We start from the raw sequence: 23,393 nt of genomic DNA, 5'->3' as shown, positions 1-23,393 counted from the left end.
TTTGTCAGAATACTACCTGAAATGAGAGTCCTGGAAGTCACTGAGGGGTTTGTTATGGTTTGACAGGTCCAGCTGCTGTACCATGATCCATCACTAGGCCGCCAGGTAAACTTCGTTCTTAAACGCCTGGAAATCCTTCATGCGGACCCAGCATCACTGCAGCGCCCACATGATATTGACCGCTTCCTTAGCAGCTTCTGCACATGGCAGCGCGGAGAGAATCCTCCAGGAGACTCTGACCCTCTGCATTGGGACCATGCCCTCATCCTCACAGGCCTCGATCTTTATGTTGTTAGTAAGAACGGCAAAGTCAGCAGTCAGGTTGTTGGTATGTACTGATCGTTACTAATTATGAGGAGTGTACAGTCAAGTCCAGCAAATTTATTTCTTATCCTCTTCAATTTGGAATGAAATGATGTGACTGGCATATTGCATGATGTAGGCATTTAACATCCACTGATGGAAATATGAATTTTATGATTTGATATTCTTTTCTCTTATTCAATATGAAAATGAAGTGGAAATTTTGTGATGAAATTTCTACTTGCTGAGGAACATTTGGTTTTAAAATTCACTGCAGTGATCAAGCATACTATTAGCACCATATAGGATTCTGAACAGTTAGTAATACACTTATGGGAAAATCAGGCATCCAGTCTCGATGATGCAAGCATGGCGTGTACTAATTTCAATAATGTAAACACTAGTTCTTCAGAAAATGACTGGGAAGTGCTTTCAGCAATCTGTTTGCTATGGACAATTAACTCCCAGTGATTTCCATCTTTTTTGGCCACTAGATGGGCTGATGGGAGGCCAGAAGTGTCAAAACCACATACAGATCTTGCAACATGTCAAATCATTTCTTGTGAGGGCATCAAGGATCTTACACTATAAAATTTGTTCTATAATCTTCTGTACACTTCTCACAACAGAAAAGTAAAAACAGTCAAGCTAACAAAATATCTGTCAATATCACATACATACAACCATTCAGACAATCAAGGTTATTAAATGTCATAGAACAATCAAAAGAAGTCGTATGCTGAACCTTAAAAGTAATAGGACATGCCACACTTTTTAATTGCAAAAGAATAGGTTATGTAAGATTTGAGATTTTCACAGCGGTGAGTATGAAGATTTCTGTCTTCTGGGTTGTTGCGCTGTGTAGTCTGGTCGATGTTTACCAACGTTTCAGAGGCCATACTGCCTCCGTCATCAGGGCGATGAGTATGAAGATTTCTGTCTTCTGGGTTGTTGCGCTGTGTAGTCTGGTCGATGTTTACCAACGTTTCAGAGGTCATACTGCCTCCGTCATCAGGGCGATGAATCGCAGTATGACCTCCGAAACGTTGGTAAACATCGACCAGACTACACAGCGCAACAACCCAGAAGACAGAAATCTTCATACTAAGAATCGCCCTGATGACGGAGGCAGTATGACCTCTGAAACGTTGGTTAACATCGACCAGACTGCACAGCGCAACAACCCAGAAGACAGAAATCTTCATACTCACCGCCATGATGATGGAGGCAGTATGACCTCTGAAACGTTGGTAAACATCGACCAGACTACACAGCGCAACAACCCAGAAGACAGAAATCATCAATAGGTTATGTGTTTTTATAACAAAATTACAAGCTAATTGTACTTTCAGGTCTGGCTCCTGTAGCTGGTATGTGTACTGCAACCAGCAGTTGCACTGTTAATGAGGGTCGACATTTTGAGAGCGTTTATGTAGTGGCACACGAGATAGGACACAAGTAAGTTCTTATCACTACTTACATTAATTCTCTGTTACAAATTAACTGGGAAATTAGTATACTTACTATAGCAAAGACCAATGTAGAGAATTCCTGAAACTGAAGAATGCAGGAGTATATTCTGGAGAAAGCTGAATTTGATGCTGTATCATATTTTGATCTGTGTAACTTCACTGGAGACTGTTCTTGTATTCAGATGGTATAATTTCAAACATGTTTCATTTCATACTCTTAGCCTTGGCATGCGCCATGATGGACCCTTAGCAGAAAATGAATGTGATCCTGGAAGTTACATCATGTCACCAACTTTAGGAAGTGGAAAGATCACGTGGTCTTCTTGCAGTCGACGGTACCTGCAAATGTTCCTAGAGTAACTATCACTTTGGTCTCTTAACAAGTTTCTTAATGAGCTCATTCATTTCTACAGATCTAACAAGTATTTTAAATATCAGGACAAAAACCCAGGTACAAAATAGTGAATGTCATTACCATGTCTCATTTAAAATTACTTACACTCTGAAGTTGATATAACATTGTTAAATAATTAAAGGAAGAACACTTTAACTTTCGATAACCACGTCACAAGCTGGTAAATGTTTTTTTCTTATGAATGCGTCTTAACCACTTCATCTAACTCGAACAAGTTTGATTTACATGGACTACGGTAAAAATTATGTGTCATTATTTCATATGGTAAACTATATTAAGAAATGTGATACCACTTAATTTAGCCTGCATGTAAAGGAGAAGTTACATTACACTTCTATGGAACAAAATTAAAATTTTCCTAACAAATATTAGAAACAGATCTCACCAAAATCAGTTTAGAAATTTGGTAGATAAAACGCGCGGATGGTGAAACATGACTGCCCCATCTATGAGTTCACCTCATGTATTGAGCACTACAAATCTATAAAAATGACTGTTTCATACAAGATTATATTACTTCTTATTTTCATTCAAGAACACCTCAGTCGCAATGTCTGTTGGACCACAGCAGTTCTGGTGGACAGCTGGACCACAGTGCCGAAGGAGCACTACCCGGAGAGAGATTTAACGCAGATCAACAATGTGAGCATTACGTTATTAGCGCATTGTAAGGAAACTGATTAGTGTCAGTCATGCATCATGACAGTGCTAATCAACATATTTTAACTGCAGGTTCTAGGAAGAACTTACGTTGTCCATTCTCCTCAAATGCTTCAATTTACATTGTGAGGCAAGGAGAACTATAAATTAATAACTTAAAGTTATTAATTAAATTTAATTAATGTAAGATATGACAAAGGTGGCAGACCTCAATTTTAATTCTACTTAACAGAACTTTATCTATATTTGCCATTTGAGGAATTCTCTGTTATTTACATGAAACAAATAAACATTTTTTACAGGTATGCTGAAATATGGTCGTGGAAGTATTCATGCCACACAGCAACCACTTGATGACGTGTGTCGCGATCTACATTGCCAACGAGACCGTTATACATGGACCTCACATCCTGCGCTAGAAGGAACTTTCTGTGGTAACAACAAGGTAAGCACATCCTCAAGCAGTACCCGGAATTTCTGTATGACAAGTCGTTCTCATTTAGAAATATATTTTCAAACAAAGCACTTCAGAACAGTGCAGTTAGTTAAAAGAAAAATTTTCTCCAACTAAACACATACAACAAACTATACTTAAATATTTTAATGTTCAGATGTGTTTGTATTCATTCATTGCATAAAAATAATTGGTCACTTTTTCAATCAATATATTACTGTTACATCCGATGTGACCTAACCATTGTAATGAGTATGAAATTCCCCCCAATACGTAATCATTTTTAAATTTAGGTGTAATTACTTTATAAGTATAAGGCAATACAGGATATTTTTAACTGATTCCATTCTATGTTTAGAAGTTACTAGCAGCTTTTATTGTTATATATTTTGGTCAGAGTTTGGCCATCTTCAGTTACCAAGATACATAGAGAAAACAAAACGGCATAACAAAAAAATCAGGCTGTTTGAAACACGTCAGTTGAATTGAAGTTACATACGTTCATCATTTATCATATTTGTGTATGTTCTATACTTATAAAAATTTTACATAATTATATTCATTAGAATAGCCATAAAATACAGGCTGAATAACAGTACACACTTGCTATATAGTAATTTCTACATGAGAATTACATAGTTAGGTCACCATCATGATGAATTCATTAAAAACCAATTGCATAAGTTATGGACATATTCTTGTTATCAGTGGTGTCGCAGTGGTCGATGTGTGGGGAAAGGACTCTCAGCATTACAAGCTGGATTTTCACTTAATCAACGGGTGGATGGTGCATGGAGTGAATGGTCACCATTTTCAGAGTGTGCCTCAGGCTGTCTGTATAGCGATGAAGGCCGACTACATGCTGGAAGCACTGGTATCATGGTATCGACAAGACGGTGCAACAACCCCAGGTATATAGATAGTGAAACTCACCATTAGTGTCTCTCAACTTTAACTCAAATTTTAATTATTCAAAGTCAACAAACTCGGCATTCAATTTTCTCCATTTAAGACTGTCAACAGTTTAATGTTCAAATCCACTGTTTCCAAACATTAACCTTTGATGTCTATGTGACACAGCGAATGTGCAGTACAGCTGGGCACGTCATACTAGTATACTATCAAACCGTTACATCTGGAGCTAAATCCCCTATTTCCATGAATAAACTGACAATATAGCAAACAATTTAATGGAAACTGAACTACTGATTCTGATAGTTAGTAAGAAACGCATTTTACATATTTCAACTCCGTTGAAAATTACAGAAGCAGGACACTCATAGTGGCAATTCATTGTCTTTCTAATTGATCATCCAGTTTTAGCTCAAGTGCTTACATTAAACGCTTCATGTCACTAGAAACACAAAACTGGCATTAATCTTCTCTTTTAACAAAAGTACACATTATGATTCAGAGAGATAAAATATGTGTTACATCAACATTTTTTTCTCAAATAATAAAATTAATTAAATTTTTCTAAATACATAATCTTTGGTATTTTGTAAGAAAAGTGTCCATTATCCATGTCCTACTGATATTCAGGAGTAATATTAGCACAAGTAAGTGTAGGGTATTGTAGTTTCGTAAAGAAATGGATACTTGGACAGAGTGCAATTTCTGATACGGGTGTGGGTGTACATAAAATACAAAAAAACATCATGGTATACTTCCAAGCAAAATGTTAATTTTTCAATGTGATAATTATAAATGATGATTACTATAAACAGAAAATTATAAAAATGGTACTGATACAGATCTCTGAGTTTATCTTCAATTTTAAAAAAAATTTAAGCTATATTAGTGTAAATTCTACACAAAGGTAGATTGCTAATTTGTATTTTTAATAATTTATAAGTTTGGCCAACTTCTATTCAGTAGGAACCATTTGAGAGTAAAGAAAGTATAATTCATTGTTTTTCATGGTATATTTACGGATCACAATGTACTGAACATTTGTTATCAATATCCCATAAGCCTTTACAGGAGGACAAAAGCTGCATATGTCCTCCTCCAACACAGGATGTCAACCCATTAATAAGAGAAATGAAATAATTACATACAAGCAAATAAATATTATAATGCCATATTTTATAGTGATCTTAACATTTAGGTTTCTTGATGTAATCCTTCAGAACCCTAAAATGCACTACACTGATGATGACTGCATTCAATAGTTTTTTAAAAACTAATATTCAGTTAATTTTTCAGGCCTGAAAATGGTGGGTTGCCGTGTAGAGGTAGCGATCGCAGATACAGGACATGTTTTGCTGAACAATGTGGGAATGTTCAGAAAACTACTATTCGAGATTTTGCTGATCAAATTTGCATTAGGGCTCGAGAGGTTGACACAGAACTGCTGGGAACTGGAGTTCAGAGGATAAGTTCTGATTGTGAGTTGTTTACTTAATAATGCTTCACTAGCTATTTATTATATATGGAGGAACATGTAAAAATGATTACGAATGCTGAACTGGGAAGAACATGCTCAACATCATTAAAAAACTGCGGGATTAAGGACAATCAAAAGAATCCTGTCATGACAGAGCATCTCTGGGGAAGAATTCAAACCAGGGTCCTTCCAAATATGAAGTGCCAACCAATAAGCCACAATATTTAGTCAGATTGTAAGACAAAGCTGATTTCTCAATTAATGCATTATAATTACTATAATATTTAAAGTTAGTAATAAATTACAAGTAATTCACTATTACCTTATTTCTGCCTCAGACTGTGTGTGTATAAGTAAAGAAATATAGGATAGTCAGTAACTTATTATCAATAACAAGCTTAGGCCTGATGTACATGAAAGACAGATTACGATTGAAGTTGATGACAGTCACCTCATTATACCTATCATTCACATGCATTACTACGGTGTGTCTGCCTGTCATACTATGTATATGCTTGTCATGGGAATAAAAATAATAACAGTATGGGCAAATTAATGTCAAATCCACTCGAGTATACTCCTCACTACAAAATGAGAAAAAATTGGTACTTCCTAAATATTACATTATAGGAAAGATATTTAAGAATGAAGACTTTTTTTAATAAGAACCATCCAGGTACAATCATGTGGAAGAAACTGGAAGCCAAAGGCTCTAAATTATGGAATATTTGTTAATTACAGAATAGCACATACAGAAGAAAATTGTTAAGCATACAAATTTTGGTGAAAACATGGCATTTCATTACATTAGCAGGCAGCAGGGACCACTGTTCTGCTGGATTAGGGTGTCTATTAAATGAAAATTTATTTATAAAAACCAATAAAATGTCTCTAAAAAGAACCAAGAATAATGTATGACTGAAATGAGGGGAAAGTTCATACATAACATGGAAAGTAAGGCAATGACCATGAGGAAACATAAACTCTTACAATGAGTGACTTATAACGCCTTTACATATCTTCTTCTTAATCTCTTTCGAGACTGAAACTTGGTTAACATTTCAGTGGAAGAAGCATGTACTGTATGGTGTTACAAAAGAAGTGGAGGATCCAAAAGTCGAGGATGGACATTCCCTGATGGTACAACCTGTCAGAGTCATCAATCACGATATGGAAAATCTATGTATTGCATCAGTGGTAGATGTGAGGTAAGATCTGTAGAACATGTATCATTGAGAATACATTGTTTTTATTCATTCCAAAATTGTAAAATGTTGTAAGAAGTTGGACACGTGCCAAGACTCTGGTAATAGAACAAGGATCAAAAGTGAACATGATTCTAACCCAGTTCAATCCAATTCACAACCTAATATCCTAAGATAAATTTTAATATTATATTTTCATCTCCTTCTCTGTCTTCCAAGTGGTCATTTTCCATAAGTTTTCCCCCATCAAAGCTCTATACGCATTTCTTGTATACTCTTTCTTAGCTATCTGCCCAAACCAAAGTAACATCCTAGATTTTACTACCCTAACAATAACAGGTAAATTATGTAAATTGTGATGTTCCCTTTATGTATTGTATTTTATTCTTCACACAACCTCCTATATACTCTTCCTTTCAGCTACATAAAGACCAAAATAATTAGTAAAACATACTCATAACATAATAAATATGAAATCTGTCACAAGCTTCATTTTGAGAGCCAGGTGTTAATTGATGACAATGTATCAACCACAAACATTATCAATTGAAATGTGTTGATTATGAATAACTTAGAGGGGTAAGGAAGGAAGCTACAAAAGTATTAAAGAAACAGAATTATTTCCATACAAATATTTTAACAGCATCTAATTGTAATTAAAAGAATAATCCACATAATGGTCTCATCTTTCTTTGGTATGTCTGGAGAACTGCTACAGCTAGGTACTGTAAAGATATGTAAATCATAGGGACTGGGAAGGAAAAAGAACAGCAGTAGGTGGTATTCCAAACGGAGCTGAACATTCTGAGAAGAAAACTGACAAAGGAAATTTTAATCAGGTATATTACTACATACAAAATAAAAGTTATTACTAATTATGACAATGCTCTGCTCACAAATTTAAAATTAATTTAAGTTAATGTAACTTTCCAACTCAATATATAGTCTTCCTTGAGCAGTCAATACTTATTCAGCTGATTAAGACATTTTCTGATTTTATGGGATTTGAACATTCTACATTTTGTTCAAAGAAGACCACCACCACCTTACCTAGTTCAATTCAGTTAATACATTCTCATCTCTAATATAAATAAATATTTGAATATTACCTTCCCATCTACACCTAGGTCACTCAAATTGCTTCTCCCTTTGTTTCCTAACAATATTAGGTAAAGAGCATAAATTGTAAAGCCCCTCATTATGTATATTTCTCCATTCCCCTAATATGGCAAAACATTCTCTCCAGCATTTTGATTTGAAACACTGCCCACATATATAAAAGACTGTTAATGGATATAATTCTTCCCAAAATAGACAACTAATTCTTATTGCAGGAGTTTGTCTGTGATCAGTATGATGTGGCAACATTCAGTACCCTGCCTGAGCTGTGTCCTGGGCCCTCAAGAGGAGAAGGAGACCTTCAAGTCTATGACTCATCCTTCTTTGCTCACAGCAAGGGTCAAAGGAGAGAAGTGCCCAAGGCTCATACACTGTGGAGTCCTGCAAGTGGTTGCCACTTCAACTGTCTTGCTCCAGGGCGCGGTCTTAGACTAGTGATAGCGAAAGATACGAAGTGTCACCTGGAGGACAACTGTGAAGGAGGGAGCATCACCAGCATCCAACTCTGTGAGCCAGACAAACTGGTATGAAGGAGGAAACAAGGCCTGTGATGGATAAGTGAATGAAGGGCTGGAAAATGATTCATAATGAGAAGCTTCATAGCTTATAATATTCATAAAATATTATTAGGGTAATCAAATCTAGGACATGTAATGTGCATGGGATTGGGGGTATGGACTGAATTCACACATGTACTGTTAAACATTTAGACTAAGCATTTTCAGGGGGAAGAAAAGCATTAAGAATTCCTGAGTAGGTGGAGCCTCTTGAAGAACAACCATTTTAAAAGTAAGATAGGAGAATAATACAAAGAGCATTCTTAGGAATACAGGCTGAGAATCACGAGTGGTTGGAACCAGTGGCATGTTTTGGGTGGTGTTAAACCTCTGGGTCTTATTACTACAATGTTAACTGAGGATTGAAAATATCTGAAAAGCACTATATACACTTGAACCACTCAAGTTGTTCATTCCATTACAAATCAATAAACTTGTTCGTTATGAAGATCACATGGTACATGTAGCATGGATAGAAAGCTATATTTTGCGTCAGTATACGCTAGAACTATATGTGTGCTATTATAGTGTCAATAATGCTGTGATAACTCAGTATCAACAGTAACACCATATTTTTAGCACAGGAGTTATTCCTTCACATTAAAGATGATTTAAGTCACCATACTGCAGGGCTGTGAGCCTGACTTCAGCTATGTGGTTAATGGTTTAGGGGTATGTTATTGTGATGTATGGCCAGCTGGACTGTGTGAGTCACAATGCACAGTCAACAGGTGTTGCTTGGAGCATTGCTTTCATAAGCTGTCAGTTTTAATGAAAGAATGTGAATGAGATATGTATAATGCTTTATGCATTCACTTATCATGCAAGAATATAAAGACTTTAGTAATGGTATCACTTGCTGATTTCAGGGATGTGGCAGGCTCAAAACTCCATTTGAGCATGCAACCACAGTATGCAGAAAGTACAGAGAGAGAGTAAGAAGGCTATCCGGTTTGGGGATGCAGATTTCGCCTGTTGCTCGTAAGACAGTCCTTACTGAACAGTAGTGATACTGATATATAATTTAAAATCAAAACAGTGGAAAAAAGGATTCTACTTTTGCACTCTATTTTATGATGTACCACTCAGTAGATGCAGAATGACAAACTGATTTAGAACATCTGCAGTTTAGATGAAATGGTTGCCTTTGTTATTCTTTTGAGTACGAGGGATCTAATTCCACAGCTCCTTTAAGCCAAAATTATCAACAAAGCAGCCTGCTGCTGTCACTGTCCATGTTGTGGCATGAAGAACACTTTTGGAATTTGTGTACTTCAATGAGTACACTCTTTCCAACCTTCTTAATTTTTTTTTCTGCCAGACACACCTACTAAGTGCACAACATATACTTTTATCATCTTGTTTTTCATCCAATCCATCATATTCCCTAAACGTGTAGGCACACTACTAATGAAAGCAGCTAGTCCAGGCATTATTAAAGAGACAGAGACTTTGGGGTTTAGGAATATTTATATCTACTAACTGCAATATATATTTACTGTGCCTCAGAAGCCAACATAAATTTGTCCTAATTCACTGAAAATGTTCTGTTTCCTCTGAATAGTCCAATAGTAACACTTTAAGGTGGTAGAGTTCCTAAATTTCTGTGGGATGAATAAGAGTGAGAATATTTTTGAAATGCAAGTGCATGTACTCCAGTCATCTGATCAGTTTGACACAACCTGAGCATGTAATACAGTATACAACTTACTGCCCTTCATAAACAAGCCTATGAACAATTTACTACATAGTATTTGGAGGTGGTTTTGTTGTTTTAGATGAATCAAATTTAAATGTTGAAGGTTAATTAAAACTTCAATTTAGCGTCATGAAAATTGGGGGGGGGGGGGGGGGGGAATCCAGTACATAGAACAGCAGAAATGGTATTAACTATAGTCAGTAATAAACTGTATCTCTTTATCATACACAATATTTAAGTGAGGCAGATGATAAGAACATTATAGTATAATCAGAATAAGGAAGTAATGATATACATTTCTAAATGTAGAGGATCCTGACCGCCCGTGTCGTGTAGCCTGCCAAGATGATGAAGTGAACCATCGTTTCTATTTAGTTAATGGAGAAGACGGCTGGTTTCCATTTGGAACAGACTGCAGTCGTGGAGTACTTGAAAAGAGAGCATACTGTGTTAGTGGAAAATGCTTGGTAAGTGTAACCATCATGATTAAATATGTATAGACTTATTAATATGTGCCAGTAATCATTTTCACACAATGGTGACATTTCAAGATAGGTTATCAATTAGTGTTTGTGCTATCTACCTGCAAGTTCACATGGCATTACAATCCAGAAGACCAACACTGACCTGAAATTCTCAAGTTCTATGATCTGATTTCTGTTAAAGGATTTTGGTTCTGATGACACACCTCTGCATGAATCTGAGTACACTCTACCTCTGATTGGTCGGCTGAAGCGCAGTCTCATGAACAACTCAACAACCAAAGTAAAAACTACAGTGGATCAAGCCGTGCTAGATCGCATTATATCCAGTCTAAACTTCACAGGTTTGAATTTCACTTTGTAACAAATCTGGCATCACATAATTTTTCTATATCCTTATGATCATAATTTGAAAGAAAAATATATTTCAAGATCAGAAATGTACATGTGAGTGCATTTTTAATTTTATGTTTAATAATGATTTCATGTTCATGTACAACATTTTACCATATAGATATTCAAAACTGAAATGAAGTTAAAAGTGAACAGTTAAATTTCACTATGATAAACATTAATTAACATATATACTGTATATCAAATTAATGTGCACTGAAAATCAATTTATATAATCTAAATTTGTTTAGTTTCAAGCAAGAAATTTTGGAAATCCTTAAATAAAATTAATGAATCAAATGAAAATAAATAATAACAGTCCTTGTCACACAAGAACTACATTCTGAAATAGGTTAATGTAACAAAGCACGCTTACTATTAAGTTCTTATTTTTTTTAACATTTGTTTCTGTGCCTGAATAAAAGTTGTTTCCCTTTCATTTAATTTTATAAGTTGCTATCTTTATATGATATTGAAAAACTTAAGATCCCTAGAAGCATGTAACTGAGATTTCACTGTACTTCAGTATTTGGAGATGCGAGAGAATGCTGTGACAGTGAATACTGGAAACTGTTATCTGTGTCATGCCAGGTTTTATTTGAATGCCAACCTTTCCCTTTTTCCTCCATTCCTCCACCATTTTGGTATCCGCCAAATTGACGAGGGAAAGATGTATTATGCTCAAGAAAATAATGTTCTTACACACAGCAGTAAAAATGTTGAATAATTTATAAACGTTTGTTTTCATTTCTTGCAGACAACTCCTACCAAGAGTTCAACTCCCACAACAATCAATTTTCTATAGATCTGAGTAACCCAATACACATTGAAGTAATTACTGGCATGAAAGGACTTCAACAGAGCAGTGTTGGGCAAGGATGAGAATGAGATTTGGAGATTCTCAAGAGCTCTTTGTTAATAATGCACTTACAAATACCAACTTTACTACATTAGAGACATACTTAAACCTAACTGGGCATTCTTCTTACACCAAAATGATGGTTTATTTTGCAGAACTACACATAGTTAAAAGCATAACAGACTTTAACTGAAAAATCATTGGAGACAAGAAAAAACATCAAATAACTTTATACCGTCCTATGCTCTTTTTCAATCCATAATACGCACCCTGCAATCCCACCATCAATTAAACTTTTGAAGCAACTAATAGATATTCATGAGACCTGAAATGAAGATCATACCACAGGCCATCCCAACCTTTACAATTTAATATTTCTTACTTTCAGTAATACCAGCATACTGGTCATGTGAACTTCTGAGGTATTAGTGTAAATTCTGCACAAAAGTATATTACTAAATAGTATAATTAATAAATTATAGTCCTTGCAAGCCTCACTATATAGAATAACATATTTGAAAGAATGTAGCTAGCGCAAATTCTTCCCAGAGATTATTGTTTTAGGAATGATAGAGAAAACCATTTGGCTTGATTCACTTGAGGCATATCCTGGTTTTGAATTGTTTCACTGTCCACAGAATGAAAAATCTATAATACATACAAACAAACATATAGAAAGCAAGGTACTATGCAGGAGTTTAAAGTAACATTAAGTTATTCATAATTAATGAAAAAATGATTTATTTTTGTTCAAGTACTTTCTTATGTGCATTCTGTAAATCACTGAATGAAAAACAAAAGACATTTATAATCGAATTTGCATTATAACAGAAAGAAGTGTACCCTTTTCAAGAAAAAATGCTTTGCATGTTAGAGAAACTAGTAGCTCCAAATATATGCAGATTTTTAAGTGCAATGAGAAAAAAACCCAGAGTAGGTGTCACACATCTATATTGAAGTAATAAGCCATGAAAATAGTATAAAATAAAGGTTGGTAATAATGGTAAAACTATTTTGTACTAAATATTTTGATTACATTTTATTATATACCAAATATTTATAAATAAATTAAATGTTGTATATTTTTGTGTATGTTTATCTATATATTTATATCTCTCAGCCAAATGCCTTCTTCAGACCTGCAGTACATGCCAGTACAACAACTAAAGTTAACTTCTGTACTCTCAGTGAGCCAAATACCAGGATAGATAAAGCCTCAAGGACCAAGGTTGTGATACCAAACTTACTACTCAGACCTATTACACTCTCCATAGTTATAAATCACCATTAAACTACATATTATAAAAGGAATTACCAACTTATTTTTGCATTCCTTGTGGAAAGAAACGAGTCTCTCTTCTCTTCTTCATGTGATACTTCAACTTGTTATGATTAATTTTGGTTTCCGTTAATTCCTGAAGTTGTCTAACCAAAGCAACAAGTTTCTTGGGATACATTAGGAAGTGAATCCAAAGCAATCGCTGTTCTTGAAGGAATGGCTTCTCTGAAAAGGCTACCTGAAAACAAATTCAATAATACTCATTTATTTCTTTATACATTCTGGCAGCAACCCCACGCATCTTGATGCAGTATGCGACAAATATTAAATTCACTCTATTTTACACCCTGACGTTTATCTTCAATGATGTACTTATAAAACATTCTTGTATGATATGAACCAAAACATGTATTTAAATAGAGAACAAATTTCCCTTATTTTAGATTTTGGACTCAAACCCATGAAATTCATAGAATAATGAAAAGTATGTGCAGAAATGCATCAACTCATGCGACTAACATCTCTGAGGTGCCTTTAGCTTTCATTAAGAAACTGTCTCAAATATTTATGAACATCTTACATAAAAACATAAATATCAGTAACTTGAGAAGAATGTTACAGCTCTGTTTTCAGTTAGACAGAACATCAAAACATGATATGCAGTATGCTGAAACCTTACATTTCGGCTGTAAAAAAACTAAAATTTAATTTATTTCTTGCACGCTTTCTACTGCAACTGTAACTAACCTGTTTTCTCTTATAATCATCTTTAATTTGTTTCAGCACGTCTTGAAATGATTCCAGTAGCCGTTCAATGTCATTACAACTAGCAGAAATTTCCATTCTTAGAAGCACTGGTTTTTTTGCAAGTCCAGCATAAAGATATTTCTCTGCAGTTTTAATAGCATTTTCACTAAAATAAAAAAGAAGTTCAAGAAAGTCAGTACATGAGCAGGTAGTACATGAAAGTAAAAAAAGAAAGTAGAAGATCCCACAACAAAATGAAAAGCATACAAAATTTCTTTATCATGATTTCAAGTTGAATTTCCTTCCTGAATCTTAAAATAACTCCATGAAGCAGAATACTTCTTGAGATGCAAAGTCAAGAAATTCCTCACCTATTATAGTACCTAAAGATTAATTATCTTGTCCACAAAATCACACCACTGTACTCTATCCTGAGCCAGCTAAATCCAGTATGCTTCATACTCTTTTACATTCCCATCTATGCCCAGGTCTTCTGATTCTGATAATTGAAATGTATTTTTTAAAAACCCTGTTACTGATACAGTCTTACAAAGCTTTTAAAGGAAAACTATAAACTTACTTTTGAAGAAGAACACTCTTTTGCTTGTTAAACAAAGAATCAAATAACTTTTCCTCTTGGTTTCTTATGTCTTTATTCAAATTCTTAACATTTATCATCAAATCATGGATAACTGTAGCAGAATTCACAGAGTGTTCATCACAAAGCAGCCGCACCAAACACTGAACAAGCGGGTTTTCCATTACTAATGAAGAACTGCAATTGTTTTCTCTCAATTCCTGCATTACTTTCTGAAACAGAAACAACAAATTCATGAATTCAAATGTGGAATGTTTTACAACTATGAATGGTGCATCAGGATAGATGTGAGGGAAGCAATCATGGCCTCTTTTAAGACCTCTTAATGAAACAACCAAAAGACTTGAGAAAGCGATAAAAAGTCAGGGCATCTTGTGTCCGACCGAAGATTTAATTTATACACTGAAGAACTGTAAGACATTGCTTCTACTGTCAATAAAGTAAAGTAATGTGAAGCTGTCGCACTATATGCCACGTAGGCACTTTGGACAAGAGGTGGTACACATCCTACTCAATTCTTAACCTTGGCACTTGATGGAAGTGAGTGGTCAGCATCATGCCCCCGGGCCAGAATGACAATGGAAAACCACATGTTTAAGTTTTACACTCCAGCTACAATCTTGTGGAATTCTACGTATATGTTCTTACCTATCAGATATGTTGTAAGAAGAATAACTTAATTTGGAGATTAAAATGTAATGATTTTGGCTAGATTCATATGTACCAATTAGTAACTTCCATATTAACAGAAATCTCTTCTCTCTTAAAGTACTCTTAGAAATTAAAAATAATGGTACTCTTACCATGCGTGATGTAAAGTCTGTGTACTCTTCAGTTATTTCTTGGTGACACTGTTCATACAGATCTGCCATGTCTGTTAACTTCTGCCTCTCACAAACCAACAATAAGAGAAGCAGTTCACTGTTTGTAAGTCCACGTTCCAGGCATCTAGCCAAAGAATCATTTTGCTTGAAAATTCTCTTCAGTTTGAAAATTTTGTGTTCATTCTTATACTTCATTATTTGCAAGACATCCATTTTAACAGCCTGTTCTACTGTTGGCAACACTTCATTTTCAAGCATATGTGAGACTTGTCTCTTTCCTTCATTGACCTCCTCATCAAGCAACAGAGACTGACTGCTAAAATCAAATGATGGCAAATTTAAGTATGACTGTAAAATCGAACCTAAATATAATTTTCAGTATAAAACACCATAACAGCATTATTTTACTTATAACAATTACTAGCAACAAGTCAACAAATTCTAATAATGTAGAATGCATCTATTATAAACTATCAAGTCCTACTGACTTTTCAGCTCTTCAAGAAATTCCTAAAATTACAATGAGGAATGTGGGACAGTTGCTTTGCAATCTTCCATTTCCATTCACCAACATCTAGTTTCTCTTCTCTGTTACTGTTTCATGCAGTAATAAGAACAGCAGCATTTCAAAGTATGACAATTTTGTACTTATCAACTTCTCACACAATACTATTCCCAGGAATAAAAACGTTAACTTTACTGTAAAATGTAAGTAAAGTTTTCCCTGTACCGAATTAAGAATGACCATGAAGATGTTTGTGGCAGTGAAGGTATCACCACACATTCTTACCCGCTGTCCTACGTGAGTGATTAAATGCGAGCGGTGTGAGTTGCGTGGGTGAAGCAGAAATATCAAACTGGCTGTTTGTGTGGCGCTGTCCCAGGTTCCAGCGAAGCGGTCAGGAGAGGGAAGCGGCCAAAGTCTGAGAGCAAATATTTTGATATTTTCGCGCAAGTCACTATGCTGGCCAATAAAGCGCATGCGCAAGAAAGCTTTGACCGTGCAGTACAGGAAAGGTGCATGCGCAGGAAGGCCGTGTGCTTCTATTGCGGTCTCTTATGTAGGACACAACAAGCGATTCCCCGATTCTTATGACACCCCATGCTGCTTATGCAGCTCGGGTATGCTTACGTAGGACATTGCCTTAACCTCAGCATTAGAAAGATGTAAGTGGTCAGCTTCCTGACCTGACTGCTTCAACCCTGAGGATAGAGTCCCTGGTACCCACTGGTTGAGCCCCAGAGCCAGACTGGGTACAGTGATGAAGAGGAGAATGTCTGCCCCTGTCAGGAAGTGAATCCCAACTGTCTAGCCCACTATACAGACTGAGCTCTCCTGGAGCTAACTTGGCTCCACCGGTCTGAGGTCGAAATATAAAAGCAAGGCAAAGAAAACTTTTACAACTTAATAGAATGCATTCCATTAGCCCTTATAAAAAACTGAACAAGGAAAAATGGCTTCAAACAGAACACTTACAACACTCAATATGATACCCGTAAATCTGACTAATGCAATGTGTGATAGTGTTTAACTTTACAAACCTTATCTCACTGAATGAAACAGTAAATTTTGATGCCTGTATATCATTCATAATATCCTTCAATTTTCCAATGACTGCCTCTTTTCCTTGATGACATGCCAACATATATACATATTCCATCTTCATTTCAATAAAGCTGAAAAAGAAATATGACGTACTTTATTTTAAATTTCTGAAAAGGAAGGATATATGGTACCTATACCAAGCCATGGCGATCTCTGTGTCAAATGCTGCAAGTAAGAAGCGATGATTAGCAAGGATAAGGTATTACACGTTCTTGTGATATTCAAGTATCACTCAGTGTTTATGTTGGCATAAATTTAATTAATAAACAATGGATAATGGCCCAAACAAAAATATCACAATAATGACTCATTGTTGATCAAGATTCCCTCTGAGTAGGCCATGGATAAGTTGCTTTTACGTGTATTTTACACGAAGTGTAATTCCACTATGAAGTCACAGGATATTCATAAGAAAGTTTAGTAAGGTTTGAGTTCCCAACAGAAATAATATTCATAATTCTGTCAATAAAGTAAGAACACAGGCATGTTAATAGACACGAAATTAAAACATCAATATTCCCAACGTACATAGGAAAACACATTTTCCAACACTAACTATATAATGCTTTTACCTCTGTTCCAGATCCTCCAAGTGGTCATCTTCATCCTCTCCAACTGAAGATTCATCCTGAAAAATTTGAACACCTCCATCATACATACAAACATAACGCAATTTGTTATAAAACTGTAATATTTCTAATTACACTGAACCAATCTTTAAACTTTAATCAGGAAGAAACATCCAAGAAAGAACATTTTCTGCAGAAATTCATTCAAAGCAAATATAAATGATTAAATATTCTGATATGTGCAACTAATGTAAATAAGTTGCTGCTGCAAACTTATGCATGGAACAATGCTATGATTTCATTATTTGCATTAATATATTGCAAATTACTTATACTTCATATTCATTCATAAATAATTTTTCTTTTCTTTTTTCAATGGTGAAATTCTGACTATGCACTTCAATTGATTTAATACCTAGCAATTATGTATATATATCCTACAGGTGTTCATGGGCTGAGTAAATTAATTGTAATCTACATATGAAGTTGAAACCAAATTGCAATATTTCCAAAATAATCATTATGATTTGTAAAAAGTTCAATACCTAATAAAACTACATCCGCTGCTTCCCACAGAATAACCATTATGACAACCAGAATTTCCTTCTTTTGGCATGACCATTAGACATTAGGAAGCTTGTAAAATGTTATTTTGTTACAATTATTACTATCTACTGTTACAATAATTATTATTGCCATTACTTCTGTTACTATTAATCTTACATTGACAAATGCTGTTGTGTACTTATTTTAAGTATTTATAAAATCCATCAAATATAAATAATCCTGTTATAACGATATATTCACCGATGTAAAATCCACAATGTTTTGATAGCTTGAAGATTTCTGTCTTCTGGGTTGTTGCGCTGTGTAGTCTGGTCGATGTTAACCAACGTTTCAGAGGTCATACTGCCTCTGTCATCAGGGCGATGAAGATTTCTGTCTTCTGGGTTGTTGCGCTGAGTAGTCTGGTCGATGTTTATCAACGTTTCAGAGGTCATACTGCCTCCATCATCAGGGCGATGAGTATGAAGATTTCTGTCTTCTGGGTTGTTGCGCTGTGTAGTGTGGTCGATGTTAACCAACGTTTCAGAGGTCATACTGCCTCCGTCATCAGGGCGATTCACCGCCCTGATGACGGAGGCAGTATGACCTCTGAAACATTGGTAAACTACTACCAGACTACACAGCGCAACAACCCAGAAGACAGAAATCTTCATAATAAGAATTGCCCTGATGACGGAGGCAGTATGATCTCTGAAACATTGGTAAACTACTACAGACTACACAGCGCAACAACCCAGAAGACAGAAATCTTCATATTCACAACTGTGAAAACCTCAAATCTTACATTTTGATAGCTTATCTGATCATCAGACAAAAATATGAAAACATACCTATTTGTAGTACACATTATAGTGGTAAAAACATGTGGATATGACACTGGTAAATAAACACATAATTAAAATGTGATTGTAAGTTTATGCAAACTATTGTTCTATTTAAACTAATACTAATCCTATATGAATTCTACTATTAACTACTGAAATTAAAACATATGACAATAAATTATTCATACCCACTCCAAGAACTGCTTCATCATCACCTTCACATAACGATCGAATTGACATCGTTTTCTGTAAGTTTCTAAAGGCAGCTGGCTTATCAGCTTAGGCACAGATTTCTGAAATGAACGCTATAAATATTAATAAACACAATCACATGAACACCCTGTCATTCAATGAAATACTATTCAGAATTATGGAAACTTCAAATGCATTATGTTCTGTACATGGCCAATTAATCACGACACTCATTTTATGATTGTAAAATTGGTCTCTGTTTTTCTGCAAAAGAGTAACATATATTTGTGTACCACTTTATTCATTATTACATTAACACCATCAACCCTCTCTGGTAGTAGCGCCACTAATGTGCCCCATTCTAACAACCTCTCTAGTATAACCAGCAGATTTCTAACACGACACCATTACGAGATTCCAGATCAATCCACTTTGCATAAAACTATTTATTTAAAATTTATTTTAACATTATCTTTTCATTCTCATTTGCCATCCACTGATCTCCTTCCAAGGAGCGAACCCATCAGAGATACTGCCACTTTACATAGGAAACATTCAGTCATTTTTCTCATTATAGGAATTTCAGTCTTCATGTTTTCACTTTCATAACAAAGTACAAGTACGTACAAAGATTTACTACTTCGTGTTATTATGTTAATACTAAAACAGATCACATGAATGGTTAACACTCTCTTGAGGATGCACGTGTAATATATAGTAAAAAGTGTAAGCAAACAATGTGTTTAATTACAATGCTGGACTTAAAAATAATAAATCTATCATAGTTTCTTAACACTATTTTGCTACCAATAATTATCTGAAGTTTTCCTTGATGCCTACTGTCAGCTTCATTTTATGCAAGAATCTAACACCGTGTATTATTATAAATAAATAAATAAAAAAACTTACCACATTTTTAAATTCAGCCAACAACTCTGCAAGACACTGTAGCTGTTTAAGCAACTCTTCTTGAGCAGAGTAAACTCTTGTGTGAAGTTTAACGCAATGCTGTCCCTCTGCTAGCAGACTGTAATACGCTCCTTGCTCCTGCTCTTCTAGCTGGTGCAAACCAGAACTCACATGCTGGATTTCATCACTGCAATGGAAAAAATGTTCAACATCTTATATTTACATACGTCTAGTAATTTATGGGCAATCTGAATTAACATTTACAAAGTAAATGTCATTTAATATGATGGCAGAAAAAGAAAGGGAGGGAGTGGATAAAATGCAGAGATGTGATAATGTTTTATGAAAAGTAATAAAAAAGTCTTAGATTTTCAATTTGCTTTCTCTTACATCAGTGTCCTCTGAAGCTGGGTAACTGTACTGTTATGAAAGTCAGCCATCTCTATTTCTTCAGTGATGAAGCAATTATCTTCCTCTTCAATTTGTTGAAGACCATCAGGGAATAACTCACTGAATGCATCTTCAAATTCTTTTCCATGGAGAACCTCACCAGCCTCTACCATATTTTCATACCTGTATGATATGAACATGTAATTTATTATTAATAAAATAACACATGTGCATGCACCCCACACACGTCTACATCCACATGAAAACATTCATATTCACTGCTAATGTATGCAAGTGATAAGTATGTAGTAAGAGTTAGAATGGTTTTCATGAACACCCACAGGATTCCAAGGCATCTCCAGACATGACATGTCCATGTGTCATTTGTGAATGCAGTCTCATTCAGTGACAGGATTATGGCAATTATTGCTTGGAAGTCCTGCAAGATTTCAAACTGAGGACATGAATGCATGTGTTGAAGAGTTTACTCTTGCGTTGAGATTATCAAATGCAAATAAACAATTGACAGAGTTCCAAGTGTTATCACTATTTCATACAGCAGTTGCCATAAACGTTGTTCTTAAAATGCACTGCACTGGACATCATATTTCTTATTTAGGAGGCACAGGTTTCAATTTTTTAGCCCAAGGTTACATATCATATTTAAGGGTTTTTGTAATTTTCCTCAGTTCCTGAGATCAAGTGCTAAAACAGTACCATGAAATATATTAATTTATTTCTACATCTTTCCCCATTCATCATATTAAGTTCACATCATTTCTGTCCTGTATAGAAACTGACTGTATATCTGTTGATATTATGACTAATTTTTAGGGAAGGGCTCAAATAAAGTTCACAAAATTCTCCATAGTGACCAGCCCAGGTAGCTCCCAATATCCAGGTACAGAAAATACATACTAAGGTTTTTCAGAATTGCTTCATTGACCACAATAAATGTGTTGTGTGGAGGCATCCTTAAGAAACTTGAATCGCCCTCGGTGGACTAGTGGTTAGCGTGCTCGCCACTGGACCCAAGGTTCATGGGTTCAAACCTGGCCAAGGTCAAAGCCGGCAGTCCCATGTAATATATTTACGGCATGTAAAAGAACCTTACGAGCATGAACAAAATGTTTCATAAGCAAAATTCAGTGGACATTTCTCACCCATGTCCCTCCTGATTCACTCTAGCAGACAACTCAGAATTGAGTAGAAATTGTGCAGAGGCAGTGGGCTTGTCACTCACTACTCATAAATGCCTGCTTCAAAGACAAAGAAATCTCCCACATGAGAGGAGGTCAAGGCTCAACTTCAGGCTGTTGCGCCATAGAAGAAGAAGAAACTTGAATACATGGTAACCATTTCAAAATGTTGTTCTGAACCATATGTCAGTGTTAATTCCATAAAAATTACATGTTTAACTCTATATAGTCACAAAACTCTAAGCCCAAAACTAAATGCAAACTGGTTATTTGAACTTACTCTGACAGTTCTGCAGGTGTCAGAATATTCCTAGAATCAATATTCTGACACAACAGTGCCATAAAATCTTGTACGTCTGTGTCATCAGATAAATTATGTGCTGATTGATTCTGCATTTCATATGCCATCTCCTTCAAAATACCCATTATATCTGGCTCTGAACAGTCCAACATTTCTGTAGTATGTATTGCCTGTAATATAAACCAGATAAGATTACAAAAGTTCATGTGTGTTCTGTGGATCCCAATTAATCAGGATATGGAACAAGCTAGCGTCCAAAAATAGATACCATATATCTGAAATTAAATTTAGTCATGTAGGGTACAAAAGTGTTTAAAGCCTGTAAAGATGTTGAACAACAAATGCATGAATAAAGAACGAAGTTCATGTTCATGTACAGAATAATCATAAAATAATTCTTGCTACATTCTCTGAAAGCATGATAAAACTTGGGGGAGACAATTTCATGATGAAATTATGAGCAAAATAAGCTACAGTTCAGTTTACTTTATCTTACAGCCTGCTTTCCAAACACCTGAAAATACTCAGAAAGGATATTATTAAAATGAGTCTTCGACAACCAAAATATGAAGACGTGACTTGTTTCAGGCGAGGTCCAGGATTCGACAGTGGGCTTGAAATTGTTTTATTATGGTGATAAACCTCCGGGCTTCATAACGGGAAAGCTCTTGATCGAATTACTACGAAATCTCGTGACACCAACGAACTTGTATCCTACAAATACAAACACGCACACCGGAATACGAATCAGTGTTCTGTAATAACCACAGGCGTTACTACACCACCCACGAAACTTCTGCCGAACTCAACCCCAGAAATTTTTATACTCTCCAAATCCCGTGGGGTATCCAAAACAATGTAAGTTTAATCTTCGTAAATCTAGACAAGTGTCTTTTAGGAATTCACAGTGTACAAAAGTAACATGTTACCACTACACAAACGAACACTAGAATTCATCAGATGATACTAAAGAACGATGACAGAAGCTTGGTGAACAAGTTAAAGAATGGCGCGCAGTAATTTTCCATAGGTTGGCTATGATAGAGCTGGAAAATAACATCTTAACCAACATTTGCGAAACAACTTTTAACATTCCAAGAATGATTCCCGAAAGCCAAAGTTGTTCGTAACTTGCAAAATCACACATTAGCTTTTACACCTACGTATACAGACCTACAATGTCTACATTCTTATGCCATCGCAAAGTTCTAATTAGAAATTATGATATAATAAATCTTTCAAGATCTGAGTTTCTGATGGTGGTCAGTACATTTTATTTTATGCCGTTATGTTATATGTGGTTGGCTACATTGCTCCGGTCCACAGGAAATACCAACATTCAAAACTCCGGGCTGCAGGACAGCACGCGTTTCATGCTGCC

The 23,393-nt window shown here is 35.4% G+C and overlaps 2 protein-coding genes across 11 annotated transcripts in view; one reads left to right on the top strand and one right to left on the bottom strand.

Moving 5' to 3' along the window:
* The window catches only part of LOC110831434 (A disintegrin and metalloproteinase with thrombospondin motifs adt-2), a 39,629-nt gene extending 26,540 nt beyond the window's left edge, over positions 1-13,089 (top strand). Inside the window, exons 6-18 of the mRNA XM_022067421.2 lie at positions 67-328; positions 1,656-1,761; positions 1,997-2,131; positions 2,726-2,832; positions 3,153-3,295; positions 4,013-4,215; positions 5,513-5,694; positions 6,759-6,901; positions 8,233-8,541; positions 9,444-9,555; positions 10,583-10,740; positions 10,940-11,099; positions 11,906-13,089. Of these exons, the coding sequence (XP_021923113.1) occupies positions 67-328; positions 1,656-1,761; positions 1,997-2,131; positions 2,726-2,832; positions 3,153-3,295; positions 4,013-4,215; positions 5,513-5,694; positions 6,759-6,901; positions 8,233-8,541; positions 9,444-9,555; positions 10,583-10,740; positions 10,940-11,099; positions 11,906-12,030 (2,145 nt within the window). The 3' untranslated portion in view covers positions 12,031-13,089. The remainder of the gene's footprint in view (positions 1-66; positions 329-1,655; positions 1,762-1,996; positions 2,132-2,725; positions 2,833-3,152; positions 3,296-4,012; positions 4,216-5,512; positions 5,695-6,758; positions 6,902-8,232; positions 8,542-9,443; positions 9,556-10,582; positions 10,741-10,939; positions 11,100-11,905) is intronic.
* Positions 67-23,208, bottom strand: dgt3 (dim gamma-tubulin 3). Of its 10 annotated transcripts, XR_015537742.1 has the most exons (14): positions 22,958-23,048; positions 21,992-22,182; positions 20,513-20,695; positions 20,123-20,309; positions 19,210-19,314; positions 17,634-17,689; positions 16,998-17,132; positions 15,435-15,771; positions 14,614-14,843; positions 14,034-14,199; positions 13,323-13,524; positions 10,569-10,701; positions 1,828-2,114; positions 67-282 (listed from the first exon to the last, which is right to left on the bottom strand). XR_015537742.1 is itself a non-coding variant. In XM_022067429.2 (12 exons), the coding sequence occupies exons 2-11, from the start codon at positions 22,162-22,164 to the stop codon at positions 13,327-13,329; spliced, it is 1,770 nt and encodes a 589-aa protein (XP_021923121.1). In that variant the 5' UTR covers positions 22,165-22,182; positions 23,186-23,208; the 3' UTR covers positions 7,711-10,701; positions 13,323-13,326. The 10 variants fall into 10 exon arrangements, 9 of the variants coding, with proteins under 9 accessions (XP_021923121.1, XP_021923114.1, XP_087214435.1 ...); XM_022067429.2 differs by lacking the exons at positions 67-282; positions 1,828-2,114; positions 22,958-23,048 and adding an exon at positions 23,186-23,208 and having other exon boundaries at positions 7,711-10,701; XM_022067422.2 differs by lacking the exons at positions 67-282; positions 1,828-2,114 and having other exon boundaries at positions 7,711-10,701.
* Between the last annotated feature and the right edge of the window lie 185 nt (positions 23,209-23,393).

This window comes from Zootermopsis nevadensis, unplaced genomic scaffold (assembly GCF_977971745.1).
Source record: "Zootermopsis nevadensis isolate Lab colony 2312 unplaced genomic scaffold, Znev_1.0 Znev_ptg000029l, whole genome shotgun sequence".
NCBI classification, from domain to species: Eukaryota; Metazoa; Arthropoda; class Insecta; order Blattodea; family Termopsidae; genus Zootermopsis; species Zootermopsis nevadensis.
The sequence above is the reverse complement of the archived record's forward strand: the minus strand, read 5'-3'. Positions and strand labels throughout refer to the sequence as shown.